This window comes from Nycticebus coucang, chromosome 11 (genome assembly GCF_027406575.1).
Source record: "Nycticebus coucang isolate mNycCou1 chromosome 11, mNycCou1.pri, whole genome shotgun sequence".
NCBI lineage: Eukaryota > Metazoa > Chordata > Mammalia > Primates > Lorisidae > Nycticebus > Nycticebus coucang.
The window spans coordinates 101,877,671-101,897,247 of record NC_069790.1 but is presented as its reverse complement, the minus strand read 5'-3'; the positions used below and the strand labels follow the sequence as shown (position 1 = coordinate 101,897,247).

Here is a 19,577-nt window from a genome sequence, read left to right as displayed (position 1 = left end):
ATCACTTTCTCACTCCTCCCCTCATTTGCCAGATAGACTTAATTTGTTGAAGGCAAGGATCATCATGCCTTGTGTATTTTCTACATCTACAATAGCATCTGTCTATTTTCTCGTTTCCCATACAGGATCAAGAAGGGGGCCTGGCACACGGTGTGTGCTAAGGAAAGAATGTTTGGACTGAATTGAACCCTGCAGAATGTGGACTCTCCAGAGACGCTGAATTTGGCCTTGAGTGAACACCTGCCTCCAGTTGGCCAATTAGCAGTGAATAGCAATGGGTCAAAAGAGACAGACCAAGTGTGTAGTCTTGTTTGCCCATCTAAGTTAGAAATACCACTTTGTACTAATTTATTGTGTAAGCCCACAGCACTTTGAACAGTGCTTGTTACAGAGTAGACTCTCATTCAGTTCATTTTAATTGATTAGCTGTCCCCAGATCATAAACCAGACCTTGGTCTCTGTCTCATGCAGCAACAGAAGTAACTTTGCCAAAATGATGGACATTGTTGGACTGAGAAAGCACTTTTCATGTAGTGCTGTGCCTTAAATCAGCCTTGAAGAAGAGTATCTGGGATCCTGTACTGTCTTTTAGATAGCAAACAATCATTTTGAAAAGTGCTACGCTAAAGATTATATTTTATTATTATTAGATAACTGGGGCAATAAGACATAGTAAAAGTGAGTAAATTTAAGATGTTCAGTGAGGATGAATTTTAGTCTAACCACAATGGGTCACCTGCTCCCACCAGGACCATGTTTAAGATATCTGAGTCAATGGTACAACCAGTGGCCAGCAACCGATGGAAGCTAGCCATCCTTGGATGAGATTTGATCCTGGATTTGAGATTATTTGCACCATGTTATGGCCAGTTGACCCACAATTCTACAACTTGGCCATTTCTACTTTTTTTTGTTCTGGTCCTTATTCTTCTATTCTCATTTTTAAAGGAGAAATGTCTGGTTAAAGTAGTTGCATAATTCTTCTTAATTTGAGCTAACTTAACCCCCAAATAGAACTGTCTCCAAGGAGGAAGCAGGCTATTTATTTTAATCATTAACCCAATTTTACTGATGAGCATCTATACTATGTTTAGGCAGTAAATGGATTTAAAAAGAATCAGTCAGGGAATCAAAAATACTTTATTATTAAATTTTGTCTCTTCTTCCTTTTCTCCTCTTTTCCCCAAAGGGAACTGGTATCAGAATAAGGGGTAGAAAAGCAAGTGAAAGAGCAGAGTACAAAAAATATTTATCATTGATTATCATTTTTACTACCCTAGTTCTAGGAAGAAAAATCTTTAGATGTGGTTAGGGAGATGAGAAAGTCAATAACCCAAGCAAGGTCAATAAGGATTGGAAACTCAGTTGTGAAGTTCCATTAACTTTATTTTTTCTCATGGATTCCTTGGCTAATCACTGGCCAATCATTGGTAAAGGCAGGGCCATTTCCATGTGGAGAAGAGTGGGACAAGTAGGCATCAAAGGAGGTGGTGGTCCTTACGGGCAACAAGAGTTTAGCTTAAGCAGGCTATTAGTGCACTTCCTTGAGTGGCCTAAAATCCCTATTTTATTGTATTTTATTTTATTTTTTTGAGACAGAGTCTCGCTATGTCGCCCTCGGTAGAGTGCTGCGGCATCATAGCTCATGGCAACCTCAAACCCCTGGGCTTACGTGATTCTCTCGCCTCATCCTCCCAAGTATCTGGGACTTCAGGCGCCCGCCACATAAAATCCCTATTTTAGAAGAAATAAGTTCATCAGATGTCATTCTGTCTCCAAGAGGTCCTACTTGTTTACTCTTCGAATGGACATTTTGGTTTCCCCCGGGATGCAGGCTGGCTAGTGAGTCCTAGTCCTCACTTCAATTCACAATCACCTAAATTGGGCTCTTCTGGGTTAGGCTCCCAAACTTTGTTGGGGGAGGTTAAGAAGATGCAGAAGGCCTAGCTTCTGAGACAAAAATGCAACCAGATGTTCTGCCTTTTCCAGGTTTCAAGAGGATGATTCAAAGACCTCAGAAAATAACTCAGTTAAACTTGAGAAAGACATACTTGCTGATAATGATGAGGTAAGAAAGAGCATCAGCAAATGTTCATTTGAAGTCTTTCTTTGGAGTTGTTTAGAGTAGTTTATAAAATGGGTTTCACAAACTTCCTCTTGAAAGCAAAGGAGGGTAAAGATTTATATAGAGAATAAGGTTAATTTTTGTTATTTTATGAAAGAAAAACAAAAGCATAGAAAAAAGAAGAGACAGGGACATATTAGCATAAAATGCAGGAACCAGAAACCTATCAGAGTGTTAAACTCTAATTTACCTAGAATTCACAACTACCTCTTGTATAATAGCAAAACTCCACTGGGCATCCTGGTTGCTTTAATGTGTTTTTTACATTCAAGTGAATTTTCCAAGCGAACTTTATTTAATCAGCCAGAGATAGTGTAATTCAACATGACAAAACTGAAAACTTATTACCGTTTGGACAATCTTGTGGGTTTAGTTAACTGCTGAAGACTAATTTGGAACAGAGAGGTAATACCTCAAAAAAATTCGGGAGTAAAAACATTTCACCCAGGGACTTTCTTCAAATACCAATATTTAAAAAAAACCTATATTTTAAAAAGTCTGCACACCTTTCCCCCAAATAAATTTTTCCAAGACTTCTATAATTCTAAATATGTCATACACATACATTTCATATTTGTGAAGCAGGGTTTTTTCATAAATTTGTTATGAAAGAATGGACTTCAGTTTTCTAAATATAATAAAGATTAAATGATTGGGCTTGGCGCCTGTGGCTCAAGCGGCTAAGATGCCAGCCACATACACCTGAGCAGCGGGTTTGAATTCAGCCTGGGCCCGCCAAACAACAATGACAGCTGCAACCAAAATATAGCCAGGCATTGTGACAGGCACCTGTAGTCCCAGCTACTTGGGAAGTGGAGGCAGGAGAATTGCTTGAGCCCAGGAGTTGGAGGTTGCTGTGAGCTGTGATGCCACAGCACTCTAGTCAGGGCAACAGCTTGAGACTCTGTTTCAAAAAAAAAAAAAAATTAAATGATTGCATCGTGGGATTCACGCCGTATTTCATTCTACCCTCCCTCGAGGGATGTAAGAGTTCTCTGCTATTATTCTTCCTTCTCCTTCTCCAACCCCTAAGGATTCCCAACTTCTGGCATTTTCCTCCTGGAGCATAGCAATGACTCTGTTCATCCTACAGTTCTGTCCCATTCTTACTGTTTCTCTCTTCTTCCATTTGCTTTCCTGCTTTATTCACCTTTCAGTGCACGTTGCCTTTCCTCTGTACCCTATCTTACCAGACCGCTCCTTGTGAGGTACCACGATCTTTAGAAATGCTGATCTAAACACAGGATTATACACTCTTCTTTTCTCCTGATTTCTGATTATGCCAAGCCAAAAGAAGGTAATTCAGAGTTTTGCCTCCTCCTGTTCTTGTCCCTTTGATTCATCCTGAGATAAGGCTATGACAAAAGGGGGCAAGAACCTGGGGCCACCAGGAGGGGAATCAAAGAGGCTTAGCTCCTCTACCACAGACACGACACTCAAAACAATCCATTGGTATCTAGGGCTACCAACAGCAGAAGAATGCAAAGTGGGAGACAGGAGTGTTACCAAAATTCAAAATCATTTTTTGGGAACATTTCTGGAAGAATTGTATATTGCAGAGATGTTCAAAAATGCAAAATGCCCTGCCGCTGCTTTCCTCCCCTGAGAGTGTGTCTGTTCCCAGCGCAGCTGGCAGAGTTGGTCAGAGGCCCCCTTTTACTCGCAGCCCTCAGACTATTGCCCTTTTGCAACTTGCTCTTCTCCCTGAAGATTGCCTTCCATGTTGATTTCCACCAATGTCACTCCTACAGGTATGGAAAAGGCTGAAGAGGTGTAATTCCTTTGAGGGCTTTGTCTCAGTCTGAACTTTGATGCTGACTTCTCTACTTAGCCCCTCAATGGCTCTTCCTGCAATTCCATAAGGCTGGTCCGCATCATTTCCGTCAGCGTTTTACAAGCTTCCCTGTGAGGATGTCTTAGAACCCAGCTCTCCTTGCTGTGGCCCTGGTTTCAGAAACCCAGAGTGCAAAACATGAAGCACACTGTACCCCTCACTGAGTAGAATTAGAGACCAGATTTTAGTGAGATTAAGCTGAGGTAAGGCATGGAATACTGTGGGGGATAGCTGCAACCTGAAAACACTAATTTTGCTTATTGTCTTTAGATTTTTTATCCAGTCGGGCAATCAAAATTTGTTCTGGAGAACCTTCAGTATTACACAGTCCATCCAAATTTGGTAGGTGAAAAAAAGTATTTCCCCAAGATCTCTAAGGGCAGGTTTCAGTAGAGTATCAGGAATGCCTCCATGTGCCCCCAGCTCATTGGGAGTGTGCAGACTTGTGGGACACCAAGGCAGAGCTGCTTCCAGAGGCAGTGCTGGGAGCCAGGGATGGTGAGGTGGGAAGTGGGAACTGGGAATAAAGTGGCCCCCGCAGATATTTTTCTCTAAGTTGAGAAAACATACTTATGACCACACACACACACACACAAAGAAAAAAAAAAAACCCATATAATCCATTTTCTCTCTTCTCCTTTTCTGGCTCTCTGCCTTCCTCCCGTTGGGAGAAAAGCAAATTTGGCGGGATAGCCCCTTCCTTATCCACACTTGCCTGATAAGCTGTCTTTCGTGACTGCTTTCCTTTTTAAGGAGGTGCTTATGAATGTGTTGATGGGGTTGTACCTGTGTGGAGAAACGTGTGGGGAAATGTCCACAGGGAAGATGGGCATCAGGCCATGTGTACTGCTGCAGGAACTCCCCGAGCAAGGAGATTGGGTCCAGGAGAGAGCTGCAGAGAGAAGGCCAGTTAGGGTTAGCCACATGGACACCTCTGTTTGCCCCGCCACACTGTGCCGTGTTACCTTTTTTAAGTCTTCATGCTCCTTAAATCATAGCCATGTACTTTAATGCCACACACTGGTTTTATAGACCATTTGACATATTTTCGTCACACTGGTTAACATAGCCTTCCTGGCATTTTCTTTGTTATTGTGTTAAGACATTTATATTCCACGTTTAGTAAATTTCACATGTACCCTTGTAAGATGCACCGTAGGTGTGATCGCACCAATCGCCCTCCCTCCGCCCATCCTCCCTCTTCATGCTCCTTTTATTGTGGAAAACTTGCCATTGCATGTCTCCAGCCCCTTGGTCTATTTTCAGGGGAATGCTCTGAGGATAGAAAAGGACCGAGAGCTTCAGCCAGTTTCTGATGAAAGAATTTTGGAGTGGGTTTCTCCAGCCCCTCAGCAGCCTCTGTCCTCACCACAGAGGCAATAGATCAGCCAATTGATTTGCTAATCTTCTCTTGACCTAATCTCTCTGTCTCTCTGGAAACCTTTCTGTCTGCTCAGGCCCAGTACTATAAACCTTTGAAGTCCACTGCACTGCAGAAATTCCTGACTCAAAACAGGAAAACCACAAGCTTCATGTTAAAAGTAACAGAGTATGATCAGGATAAGACTTTACTGATTATGACCAACAACCCCCCTCCCTGCCCAGTCGACCAGCAAGAAAAGGACAACTCACCAAAATACTTCCCCAAGGAGTTACTGCTCAAGGTAATGGTACCTGGGGAAGGTTCCTGGAACCCCAAACAGGGACCCTGAAGAATTAGAACTTATCTCAGAGAAGGGAGCTAACTTAACATGGAGAATGGTACTTGGGAAACCACCTCTTCCTTCTTATTCCTGGACATTTGTGACACAAAGTAGGATCTAGATAGCTGGGAAAACACTCAGAATCAGAACTCTACAAGCTTAGGTCAGGAAACTTCATTGCAGGGAGAAAATGGGGTCTTAACTGGAAAGTGCTCCTCTTTAGCTGAAGATACTTAATTTATTTATAATTAACAAAGGGTAAACTGGCCACTGGTTTATTAGTTGAGAAGAAAGTAGCAAAAGATGGATCAGGAAATGAGGAGTAAAGAACAGAAGTAAATACCTAAATGGGAAAGGAATAAAGGGTTATGCTTTACATACATTGCTTTTGGGTATCAGGAGAGGGGAAGAGGAAATTTGCTATCACAGTAGTCAGACATTTAGACTCTGTTATAGACTAAACAAATTCAAATTCCATTCAATAAACAACCGCTGAACATACAGTAAGCTAAAAACCAGAATATAAAGATGCCCTGTATGTAAGATAAAGGACAGTTTCTATCTTGAAGGAACTGGAGTCTACTAGGAGAGACAGATTAATAAAAGAGATGTATAAAAGTAATTATACAGATAACATAGCAGGACATATGAATAGAAGAATTTATAAGCTATAGAAGGAATATAAAATAGAGAACAGTATCTCTGTCAGGGAAAAAAGGAGTGATCAGGGAAGTGAGCTGTGACAAAAGAATAGGAGAATATTCCAATCAGAGGGAAGTGAAAAGGCGTGAAGACAGATGTAAGAGAGCGAATGGCAGAAAATAAAAGGACGTAATCAAATTTATGTTGTAGAAAGACCATTTTGGAGGTTGAAAATGTGCATTAGTTGTGGAATAGGTGAAACCCAGAAAGATAAGCTTTGCTGTTCCTAAATTGTCCAGGTGAGAGATACTGAAAACTTGAAGTAAATCATTAGCAGAGAAATGAAGAAAATTGACTTAAGAGATATTTGAGAATCAAAATCTTTAAAAGGTCTTGACAGCCATGGGAGAGGGCCTCATCCTACAAGAACAAATTAAATGAGATGAAAGAAAGTCAAACGAAAGAATCTAATAGAAATTTGACGCTGTGCGTGGGCTTACCCAAGACAGGGACCCTTATAATAAAATGTAGGGAATTTGGAATTAGTGTTTCCTTAGTTGCTAGATGGATGGAAGTGAGAGATTACTCTCTTAAGTGGAAGATAAAATGCTAATAGCCAAATGGTATATACAGACAAAGGAGTTAAGGAATAAGTTGCCTGTGGTCTTTTGGGTCTGTCTCAGAGTTTGTGCCCTTTGAGGGTGGCTCAGTGGTCACTTCTCATGGTAGTGGGCTGAATATATACTGAGAAAGGGGCTGATGCCGGTCCAGAGTCGCCCTGGATATGGTACAGGTGGAAATGCAAGGCTGTCGTTTAACGTGGGTGCGAGAAGAGCTTTCTTCCAATAGCTAACAGTTTGTGAACTCTTCAGGTCAGGTGCAGAACCTAATCACATTCATAAGCAAACTGTGATGCCAGTTAAGTTGTATTAATGGGCAGAGTTAAGGCTGATTATCAAAGACTGTCATGATGGTAACTTCATGGGGCTATCGGAACAGGTCCATGAACATCGAAATGCCCAGTATCTACAATGTCTGTTTAATATTCATGCTGCGTCCCCTCTTTCCCTTGCTGGACAAATGTGACAATCTTTTGTAAATGTAGGATCACATACAAGAAAAGCATTCTTTGCTATGCCCAGGCATGCGTAAAAGAAGAGTGGGAGTTCTAGTAAGCAAGCTGTGGAGTGTCCCAGATTTGTCATATTCACATCCCCTTCTAAGTGAAACTGACCCTACCACAGTCTCATGGAGACGATCTTGTATAAGATGATCTTGTCTCTACTCCTAACTGGGACCAAAAGAGGATACCAGACTCAGTGAAGCAAAATTCATAGGCTAGTTAGTGACCTATGTGTAGATTGGTATTCCTGAACCAAACAAAAAACAAATCGAATTATTTTAAAAAGCAACCAAACTGCTACAACCCAAATCCCTGAAATAATTAGATTGTTCCCAAGCATCTGAATTGGGAAATGAAGAGATGGAGGCAATGGGAATGCAAGCTGAAAGGGGGAAGACTATGAAAGAATCAAACCCTAAGGAAAAAGGGTCATGGCAGGGCCACAAAAGTAGAGCGCGGGTGGGTTGAAGGTATAGGGAAGTAGAAATAAAGAAGCAGAAACCATATGTAGAAAAAGATACATATGTGTACATACACAGAGAGAGAGTAAAGGTAAGGGGCGAACAAAAGATACAGGAAGCAGACAGGAAGAAGGTGGGAGAAACATACTAGTGCTGTATTGGAGTCATGATGCTGGTCCTTAGCTAGTGCTGTCTTGGATTCTAAATAACTTTTCACTTCCTGTTTTTCTGCTATAAGGTCCAGTTCTGCTAGATGTCTGCTCTTTTTATGGCTGGATGGTGAACTATGTGTTAATTCCTACGCACATCTGCTCTTACCATGAAACACTTACTATATAAGATAATGTGAATGGATTTCTGTTCCTTAAAGCTAGAAGAGCTTAAAGAGAATGAGTTCAGAATTAAAAAGACATGGTTCAAGGCCAGGCACGGTGGCTCCTGCCTGCAATCCTAGCACTCTGGGAGGCTTAGGCGAGTGGATTGCTTGAGCTCAGGAATTTGAGACCACCTGAGCAAGAGTAAGACCTGTCTGTATTAAAAATGGAAAATTAGCTGGATGTTGTGGTGGGCACCTGTAGTTCCAGCTACGTGGGAAGCTGAGACATGAGGCTCTCTTGGAGCCCAAGAGTTTGAGGTTGCTGTGAGCTATGATGATGCCATGGCACTCAACACTAGGGTAATAGAGTGAGACTCTGTCTCAAAAAAAAAAAAAAAAAAAGACATGGTTCAGACCCCCTCTCCTTTACCCTCTCTTGTGGGTAGGGTTGGGGTTACATGACAGAGTAGCAGGAGCCTCATAGACACAACTGGAGACCTGAGCCCACACTGGGGGCTCTCCGGGGCTCCTCGCACTCCCTGATGAGTTGAAGTCTGATGGTAGCTGATTAAGATGGACGGTAGCAGTGACTGTGATTGTGGTGAGCTGGAGCCACCTGATCATTAACAAAAGACATCTTCTGTTAACCAACAGCTGCCTGTTGAAATAGATAGCGACCAAGGAAGAAGAGAAGCAAAATGGAAATAGTGCTTCCCAGCACCTTAGAATGATGCTGCTCAGGACCGTCCAATAATGAATGTGTCTGCACTGTGAGGAGGGGGTTCACAGAAACCTGTTGTGTGCATATTTATTCACATTTTTGTTAAATGTTAAATCATTTAGTGCAGTAAATCTGAGTGCATAGTATGTCATTCATTCCATTTGATTTCTTGAGTGTTTTCTTTAAACATCTGCAGAGTCTCTGCCCATTTCCCACGAATACTGCAGTCTTTTTAATTCACATTATGAGTAGAGCCTTTTGAGCTTTAAATCTAAGGGAAACTCAATGGGCCTGGTTGGCTTATGCAATGAACATCAAGAAACCAACCATTTTGCTGTGAAAGCATAATTATTTTTCTTATCCCTTTTTGAAAGATTGTTCCTTTTGATGCCAGTTCTCTTCCTTGTTTACACAAGTGTAGCAATTTAAAAGGAAAAGGTGATAGTAAGGGTTTCAGAATGACAGAGAAATTTGAAAGTCTCATGAATATTCATGGTTTTGATATGGGCTGTAGGTATCTGGACTTAAAATGATTGGGTTGTAGAGGCAATGGCTTGTTTTTTACTGTTGTAGATGATGACTGTGACAAAAGAATAACCATTAAGATAATTTTCCTAACTGATCCCTAGAGGGTCAAAGATGCTTTATGTGAAATCAAAATTATTAGAAGACTTGACCATGATAACATTGTTAAAGTGTTTGAAATTTCTTGGTGACAGTAGAAACCAATGAACAGATAATATGGTCTCTCTTACTGAACTTAACAGTGTTTACATTGTTCAGGAGTACATGGAGACAGGCTTGGTTAATGTGCTGGAGCAGGGCCCTTTACTGCATGCCAAGCTATTCATGTATCAGCTGCTACAGGGGCTGGTGTATACCACTCTGCAAACACACTGCACAGAGATCTCAAACCAGCTAATCTAATCTTTTCATTAACACTGAAGACTTGGTGCTGAAGGTAGGTGAATTTGGTCTCGCGTGGGCCCTAGACTCTCATGATTCCTAGAAGGATCGTCTTTCTGAAGGATTGGTTACTAAATTCTACAGGTCTCCGCATCTTTTGCTTTCTCCTAATAATTATACGAAAGCCATTGATATGTGGGCTGCAGACTGCAGCTTTGCTGAAATGCTGACTGGTGAAACCCTTTTTGTAGGTGCACGTGAAAAGATTCTGCTGATTTTAGAATCTATACCTGTCATACATGAGGAAGATTGTGAGGAGCTTCTTAGTGTAATTCCAGTTTACATTAGAAATGACATGACTGAGCCATACAAACTTTTAACTCAGCTGCTTCTGGGGATTAGTGCAGAAGCACTGGGTTTCCCAGAACAGATTTTGACATTTAGTCCCATGGATTCCTCGACAGCAGAAGCAGCGTTCTCCCATCCCTCCATGAGCATATATTCTTTTCCAATGGATGAACTAATTCAAATAATCCTTTCCATATTGAAGATGAAGTTAATATTTTGCGTATGGAAGAAAGTCACAGTCACATTTACAACTGGGAGAGGTACAACGATTTTCAGATTTTAGAGAAGGATTGGCCTATTCATGACAACTTCGACTCCGATGAATATCAGCTTGACCCAACAGGGCTGTCCAGTGACACTGATGAAGAGGAAGTATAAGTTGATCCTTGAAAATATTTGGATGGATATCAGGAAAAATATCTAGAGCAGCGGTTCTCAACCTGTGAGTCGTGACCCATAGGAACTGTATTAAAGGGTTGCAGCATTAGGAAGGTTGAGAACCACTGATCTAGAGGATCCTGCTTTGGATACTATTTATTCTATTTGGTACTTGCCGGAAGTACCCAGATCATCACTAAAATGAATTTTGTGTTCTGGAATGTAGCCATACTTACAACTACAAAACAAGGTCATCATCATATTTAGATAACTTAAAATTTGGAGAGAGAGCAAAGTTAACCATTACTATGAACCCAAGCTTATTATAGATCCTTCCAATTGGAAAGAACAAAGTAAAGAAAAATCTGATAAGAAAAGCAGGTCAAAATGCGAAAAGAATGCATTGGTTAAAGCTCAGATAGCTCTAAAGGAAGCATCAATGCAACTGGCTGAAAAAGGAAGAGAAAAGAATTAGGGATTTGATTTTGATTCCTTTATTGCAGGAACTATTCAACTTAGTTCACAATATGAGCTTAATGATGATATTGATAAATGACTTGAATAGCTCAGTGTCCTAACTAGAATAAAAAAGTTTGATATCAAAGTTGGTAAGCCAAGAAAAACAGGGAAAAGGAACGGAAAGTCTGGCTCAATCAGAAGGTTTATACCAGTCTTCTTGGGATAGCCAGTTTGTGGACTGTTTTCTCACAAACCAGTTTTGTTGTGAGATAAGGAAGGATGAACAAGTTGAGAAGGAAAATACACCAGTTACTTGACATGTTCTTTAGCAGAAAAAAAGATACTGAAATGCTAGAAATTGGGCTAATAGAGGATGGGAAGCTTGAGAAAAGAAGGAGATGAGGAAGGATTTCTAAACAATAGTGGGGAGCAGCTTGAATCCATAGGTATCCCACAGTTCCATAGTCCAGTTGGGTCACCAGGAAAGTCCGTGTAGGCCACATTAATACCTTCTGCCGTGCAACCTTCTCAAATTAGTGTTTTGAAACATCTGAACTAAAACACTCAGCAGACATTTTTCTTTGTATTCTTCTTGAAAGGTGTTCTTTTTTTTTATGTTTAAAGTCATTTTTAACTTAATCAAATGGTGTCGGTTAGTAAGAATTTTATTAGTTCTGTTTTTAAAATCCAGACCTTTTTTTCTACATGTGAGATAGCTTTCATTTTAATTGGCATGTTGTTTACACACCAAAATGAGAACTGAACAAAGGCTGGACACTGTGGCTGACGCCTGTAATCCTAGCGCTCTGGGAGGCTGAGGCGGGTGGATTGCTTGAGCTCACAGGTTCAAGACCAGCCCAACCCAGAACGAGACCTCCATCCCTAAAAATAGCTGGGCATTGTGGTGGGTGCCTGCAGTCCCAGCTACTTGGGAGGCTGAGACAAGAAGATTACTTGAGTCCAAGAGTTTGAGGTTGCTGTGAGTTATGATGCTACAGCACTCTACCTAGGGCAACAAAGTGAGACTGTCTCAAAAACAAAAAAAAGAAAAAAGAACTGAACAAAAGAATGCAATGCAGGAGGAGACAAAAGAAATACCCTAAGACAAGCAAATACATTCTCTTATAGAACAATGATCTATTTTACAGGAGTCAAATCTTGCCTTGAAATGTACACAGTGAGACTGTACATGATGGCATGAAAATATCTATTTTTTTCCTAAAAGTTTTCATTCATGAGTATTTTCACATTTTTCATACTGTACGCATTTTTTGTTTGTTTGTTTGAGACAGAGTTTTACTCTGTTGCCTTGGGTAGAGTACCGTGGCATCATAGCTCACAGCAACCTCAAACTCTTGGGCTTGAGCAATCCTCTTGTCTCACCCTCCTGAGTAGCTGAGGCATCCACCACAATGCCTGGCTCATTTTTCCTATTTTTGGTAGAGACGGGGTCTCACTCTTGCTCAGGCTGGTCTCCAGCTCCTAATTTCAGCGTTCCACCTGCCTAGACCTCTCAGAGTGTTAGGATTATAGGCATGAGCCACCATGCCTGGTCTGTACACATTTCTTAAAACACATGATTTTCCAGAAGCAACTGAAAATGAATGCCGAGTTGGTTACACGTTATCTACTTCAAGGTAACAAAAATATGAGCAAAACATATACTGTCCATGGTGCTTCACAATATGCACTTACGTTCAACCAGCATTTATTGTAGTAAATTATTCTTAATAAGATTCATTTACCATTTATAAATGTTCTGGTATGCATTCTTTATAATGAAGTGTTAATACATCACATCTAATTTATTTTAGCAAATCAGTATATTTTCTGTATTTAGAAGTTGACTAAATAAAATTTAATGTAGTTTTTAATGTGTATTTGCAAATTACTTTTTCCATTTGGCCCTGTGGTTTGTTGCCTATGTAGCTGAATATGTAATAGCTTATCCTAGGGCTGTCCATGTACTTAATGTTCATATGTGTTCATGTTAAGTGCTCACTGTGTATAGGAATTTGTATTTTGGAGGTGCTTGATCTATTGACAAAGAAAAATTAGGAATTACTTTATTATAAAATGCTCCTAGAAAAAGTCTTGATTGTGTTTACTTTAAAAAAAAAACTATTGGGGCGGCACCTGTGGCTCAGTGAGTAGGGCACCGGCCCCATATGCCGAGGGTGGTGGGTTCAAACCCAGCCCCGGCCAAACTGCAACAAAAAAATAGCCGGGCGTTGTGGCGGCCGCCTGTAGTCCCAGCTACTCGGGAGGCTGAGGCAAGAGAATCGCGTAAGCCCAAGAGTTAGAGGTTGCTGTGAGCTGTGATGCCACGGCACTCTACCTGAGGGCGGTACAGTGAGACTCTGTCTTTACAAAAAAAAAAAAGAAAAAAAAAACTATTGAACTTGAACTATTAAAGTACATCATTATGGTAGTTTCAAAGTTGTACATGACATTTTGTTTTTACTGAATGATCTATTCCCTATCCCAAGGCAAGCATGAATAAAATTAAGTTAAATGTTTAAAAAAAAAACCCCAAACAAAGACATGATTCAGTAGCAGCAAGTGTTAAAGACAAAAAAATCTTTAAAATTCTGGTAGAAAAAGTTCAATATGTCAGTTAATTAGTTTGGTCATTTATTCAACAAATATTTATTGAGCACCTACTTATGTGCCAGGAACTATTAGGGGTGTTAGGGATATACCAGTAATTGAGCCAAAGTCTTTGCTCTAATGAAGTTTAATTCTAATGAGGTAGACGGACCATGAGCAAGTAAATAATCACACAAGATAATGTAGAATGTGCTTGGTTCCATGAGAAAGCAGGAAAAAGCAATGACTACCTCTGGTATTGTTTTCACGTCAGATTACCGCATGTTAGGAAGAGCATATACTGTAACTTTCTCAAATGAGATAAATCAGGAAAATAAGGGAACCAAAGCCATATTACATGAGTAAAAATTCAAGATACTGGCAATATTTAGCCTGAAAAAGACAGCTTAGGAGGAAGTGATGGATTTCTTCAAGTTTGCGAGGACTTTGTGGAAGAAGAACTAGATTTGTTCTGTTTGAACTCTAGGGTAAAAGTCACAGGAAGACAGTTATTGACTGATCAAAGATGAAATAGATTGGATTTTTTTATAGAAAGATTGACCACTTGGTAAGATTGTGGCGATGTGTCCGATGAAAAGTTAGACTGGATACATTTTAAGATTCTGAAAGTCTTTGATTCTATGACCTTTAGGAATAATGAAGTTATTACCTCACAAATCACCCCATTCCGTGACCTTTTTGCTGCAGAGAACGGAATATGAATGAGGCAGGCTTCTCCAAGAAAGGAAGGTAGAATCTCGTGGATCTACTTCTCTCTTTATTGCCAGGCATTCGATTTCCCAAGAGAGCCACTAATTGAATCTTTCCCCAAAGTGAGTAACTTCCTCTGCCATTCACTTCCAAGGATCGAGAGACAAGTTTTAATAAATTACTTCGGAAACTGACCAATCTTTGGGCAAGTCATCTGGCAAGGAAACAAATTAAGTATTATCTTACTCAGGGAGCAGCTTCCTTTGATTCTAATTTCTGAGTTCTCCCTTCCCTCTCTGACAGGTTTTTTTTTTTTTTTTTGCCTCATTTTAAGGGGACTGAAACTTTGCCCAGGAACTTAAGTTCAGCCTTTAAGTCCCAAAGGACTCAGCTCACTTCCTCACCCTTCTTCTCTCTGCTATAGGAAAGTTGTCAGCACAAACCCACCAAGGACTTCTGGCTGCCTCAGATGCCTCAGAAAAAAAAGTTAAGATCTGGGCTGAAACCAATCTTCCCTCTGACGCTGTTGGACGATTCTACATTCAAGAAAGAACAATGGTTTAGGTGAAGTCCTGGCTCTTGTTCTCATTTTTCTTCCGTCCTTTCCCCTTATTCATGGTATTGTCTCTTTTCTATACAGCACTATATGCTTTGGTTGCTAGGAACATGTTCAACTGAATCCTAACAGCTTCCCTCCAAGATCCTCAACCTCATTTACACTCTAATGAAAGAGGAAACATAATGGAAAACTAAATTTTTCCACGGACCAGGATTTCGAGAGTGAAGGGAAATATTGAAATGTCTGTGCTTTGAGAAAACAGGGGGAAAAATGTCCCCTCTGTGCATGTTAAGGACAACATGCTATGAGAACACAAAGATAAAAGAGGTTCATCTGAAACTAGTCACAGGAGCAGCCTATGGCTAGCTTAGAGAGGAGAGAGGAGATTCTAGAATTCTTTCAAAGCTTACAGAGCTAAATTCAGAAGTATCTCTTGTCACTGAACAATTCTACTCCATCCCAACCAACAGCCTTAATCGTTCCTTTTTCTTCTTCAAAATCTCTGAGGAGAGCCAACTTTAAAGGGATGGGTTCCATTAAACGCCCTGCCCTAAAACCTACTTAATGAACTTTTTTTGGTTAAGGTTTTCTACGGACAATGATTTCAAGAGTGAAGGGAACTATTCAAAACTATATGCTTTGAGGCAACAGAAAAAAATGTACCCGCAGCTCAACTTTGCTCCAGTCTGTGAAAGAGACATGAGGAGAGCTGGTAGGTTCCTATCTTCGTTTTTTTTGAGACAGAGTCTCACTATGTCAGCCTGGGTAGAGTGCCATTGCATCACAGCTCACAGCAACCTCAAGCTCTTGGGCTTAAGCGATTCTCTTCCCTCAGCCTCCCAAGTAGCTGGGACTACAGGTGCCCACCTCAACACCCAGCTATTTTTTTGTTTCAGTTGTCATTGTTGTTTAGCTGGCCCGGGCTGGGTTTGAACCTGCAAGCCTGGGTGTATGTGGCTGGCGCCCTACCCACTGAGCTACAGGTGCCATCCAGGTTCCTATCTTTGAAGGCCATGGTTAACTGAGATGTGGGCTGGGGGTAGAATCTACGGGGATTACAAATGTGGGCAAATTGGCATCTCTTGTAGTAGTTCTGGAGACTATTTTTCCTGGTTGCATGGAAGCTATTATAACTCCTAGAGCAGTAGTTCTCAACCTTCCTAATGCCTCCTAACACCATGACCCTTTAATACAGTTCCTCATGTTGTGGTGACCCCCAACCATAAAATAATTTTTGTTGCTACTTCATAACTGTCATTTTGCCACTGTTTATGAATCGTAATGTAAATATCTGATATGCAGGATGTATTTTCATTGTTACAAAAGGGTCATGACCCACAGGTTGAGAACCGCTGTCCTAGAGGCTCAGGTGGTACTAAACTTTGGACTGTGTTTAAATCTTCAAATTTCAAGAAAGCTCTAGCATACTGTTTCCCAAATGACATCCCCTACCACTTAAATAGCTTTGCCATTTTGATATATTATTTGCTCTATATTTATTTAGCATGTTTCTTTAAAAGAGTAAAAATTCTTGCCCTAATTAATAATATATCATTAACACCATGGTTTTGATATATCATGATAATCATATATTTTTCAAATCAAATTTATAATAGATTTAAAATGTTTATCTATGTACCACCTAAAACACCCAGTGGTACCCATATAATATTTGAGGAAGACTGCTCTAGAAGGATAAGACTGTGAGTCTCAGAGGTCCCAAAGTGTTTGGGGATTAGGGAAGGATATAAAATTTGAGATAAGTTACTATCTCAGTCTGCAGCATCTATTAGATTCATGGTGACTTTACAGTCTCTCTCAAGAAAAATGAGTGGATACTTATCTAAAGAGCCCATTATGGGACATTTCCTAAACAAAGTGGTATGGAAAAGGGTGCAATGAAAATCCTTCTCACATATTGTCATTTATTTAGCAGCATTTATGGAGTGCCTACTAAGTGTTGGACACTTATCATGCACTAATAATAGCACTTTCAATATGTGTGAAAGAGGTGAACCAGACTATAAAGAGCCTTGGATTTTATCCAGTAGGCAGTTGAGACCTACTGAAGGATTTCAGAGCACCAAATATACATTAGTGTATTAGATGTATAATTGATGAATCCTTAGACTTCACCACATTATGGCTCCAAGATAAGGTCCACTCTCTTATCCAGTTTCTCTTCGCAAGCCATTTCTGAGGTTCTCTAAGGTATCCTTACCTGTTCTACAAAGTCATCTTAGTGATTGCTTAACACCTTTGCCAGCCTTCCATAGCCCAAACAGCCACGATTCCAGAGGTGTGAGGTCATATTATGCCATCCTTTAACTGGCTTCTTTAGGCCTCTCTGCCTCTGCCTCACCTATTTTCTACCCCACCCCACCTCTACCTACTGCTCGCCTTTTTACTCTCCCTATGCTATGTAATTGTACATAGTTAAAATCCACCCATGGTATTAAACAAAACTTCACAGATATGGAGGAAAAGTGATGAGCAGAGAGTGATTTATTGTGCTTTAAAGGGGCTACACTTAGGTTCAGCTTCAAACACAACCTCACTCCTTCATACTTTCCAGAAGTCATCCAGAACATTACCCATTCGTGGGAATCTCTGGGCCTAACTGCATAGGATCCCAATGCCCTTGGGCCAATGAAGAGGAAGTGGGTCTCCCCTTTTCCAAAGCCCATTTATTTTTAGCCCCAGAATAAACAAGTACAAAATCTATTTCCTTCAAAGGAAGCTCTACCTACAAAGTCTGGTTTAAACTTTATAAGCAAGTAAGGGAAACATAATATAGTTAATAGTAGATCAGTCAAGTTGGAGTTAAATCTTAAGTGATACCATATGTAGGATATCAACAGTTCATCTTAAATCAATATTTTAAGGAAAGAATTTCTCTAGAATCTAATCTAGGTTAGAATTTCTCTAATTTTGCAAGGGCATGATTCTGTTAAGGATACATTCAATTTACTTTTTCTAAACAGAACACTTACTATCTCAGTCTGTAGCATCTGTTAGATCATGCTGACTTTATAATTTCTCTCAAGAAAAATGAGTGGATACTTACTTATCTAAAGAGCCAATTATGGTACATTTCCTAAACAAAGGCAGTCTACTGAGAAGTTGAACCAATGTCACCATTTCAAGCAAAAGAGACAGCAAGCAACCTCCTCTTCCCCAATCATGTTTCTTGTTCACCAGGCATCCAAATAAAGATTACATAGATGTTGGTGCCCGTAGCTCAGTGGGTAGGGCTCCAGCCACATACACCAGGCTGACTGGTTCAAACCCAGCTGGGGCCAGCTAAACAATGACAATACCAACAACAACAAAATAGCTGGGTGTTGTGTGGTCACCGGTGGTCCCGCTACTTGGGAGACTGAGGCCCCCGGCTGAGGCCAGAGAATCACTTAGGCCCAAGAGTTTGAGGTTACTGTGAGCTGTGATGTCACAGCACTCCACTGAGGGTGACACAGTGAGACTCTGTCTCAAAAAAAAAAAAAGAAAAGATTACATAGAAAACAGTTTGCATGGGGGATGGGGGCTATGAAGACTTCTTAGGAGGCTGTCCAAGAGGTAGATAATAGGACCTGAACTAGGTGACAGCAGTAGTGGTATGAGAATAGATTCAGGGGATATTTGCAGGCTATAAATAATGTATCCAAGAAATGGGGAAGGATGGGAGCAAGGAGATCCCACAATGGAAGCTGCCAAAGAACAAACAGAGGGCTTGGTGCATGTAGCTCACGGGTTAGGGCCCTGGCCACATGCACTGGAGCTGGTGGGTTCAAACCCAGCCTGGGCCTGCTAAACAACAATGACAACTACAATAAAACAACAGGGCGTTGTGGCAGGTGCCTGTAGTCCCAGCTACTTGGGAGACTGAGGCAAGAGAATAGCTGAAATCCAAGAGTTTGAGGTTGCTGTGAGCTGTGACGCCATGGCACTCTACCAGGGGTGACAATGGGAGACTCTGTCTCAAAAAACAAAACAAAACAAAACAAAAAATACCCGGAAAGAACAGAGGTTGCTAGACTGGAGAAAGTGATGCAAAGGCAGAAAAAGTTTCTTACACTCTCAGACAAGAGAAAATCGATGTACGTTTTGAGAAAAGGCTAAGAGGAACGTGGATATATGAGTGAACGCACATTAAGTGTCAGTGTGGTTTCAGAAAGAATCATTTGACAGGGGTGAGATTATACAATGAAGCTTCTAAACTGGCAGTGTGTTTAAACTGTGTTTTGATGAAGGGAAATAATACAAGATTATAAAGAAGGTGGGGAATGGTTGTCCCCGGTCCACCTTCTGCACTCTTGCTGACAGTAAATACCAGCTTTCTGGTCTCTCCACGTGGGTCTGTTTCATGACTTCCATTAAGTATCGTTCTAGTACTTAAAAACCCCCACATTCACCCAGGTGCCCTGTGCTTTGTCCTAGTCTCCAAGAAGTCAAGGAGTGAAATGCCGATTTCCAAGGTGATCTGGGAACCACTAACCCTTTCAACACTTCTAAAAGAGAAGCCCACCAGAATCGCGCCTGGGGAAAGCGCCTTCCGCCATGGAAGGGCTCAACAGTGGATCATCAAAAATGCCATTGTCATTCAGTGAACACAGTCCCTTCAAGCCTCCACCCTCGCTCTCCAGAAACTAGGGCCTGCAGAAGCTTCCACCCAAATAAAACCGTATTCCTGCCGCAGCAGGCG

General features: G+C 40.9%; 1 protein-coding gene and 1 pseudogene across 1 annotated transcript; both read left to right on the top strand.

Moving 5' to 3' along the window:
• Positions 1 to 274: 274 nt before the first annotated feature.
• TSGA13 (testis specific 13) lies at positions 275 to 19,482 on the top strand. The gene is made up of 7 exons (XM_053608723.1): positions 275 to 297; positions 1,990 to 2,068; positions 4,230 to 4,301; positions 5,417 to 5,629; positions 14,741 to 14,880; positions 15,460 to 15,587; positions 19,313 to 19,482. Exons 1-7 carry the CDS (start codon positions 275 to 277, stop codon positions 19,480 to 19,482), a joined length of 825 nt encoding a protein of 274 aa, XP_053464698.1.
• LOC128560236 (mitogen-activated protein kinase 6-like) lies at positions 9,384 to 11,575 on the top strand (annotated as a pseudogene).
• Positions 19,483 to 19,577: the final 95 nt, after the last annotated feature.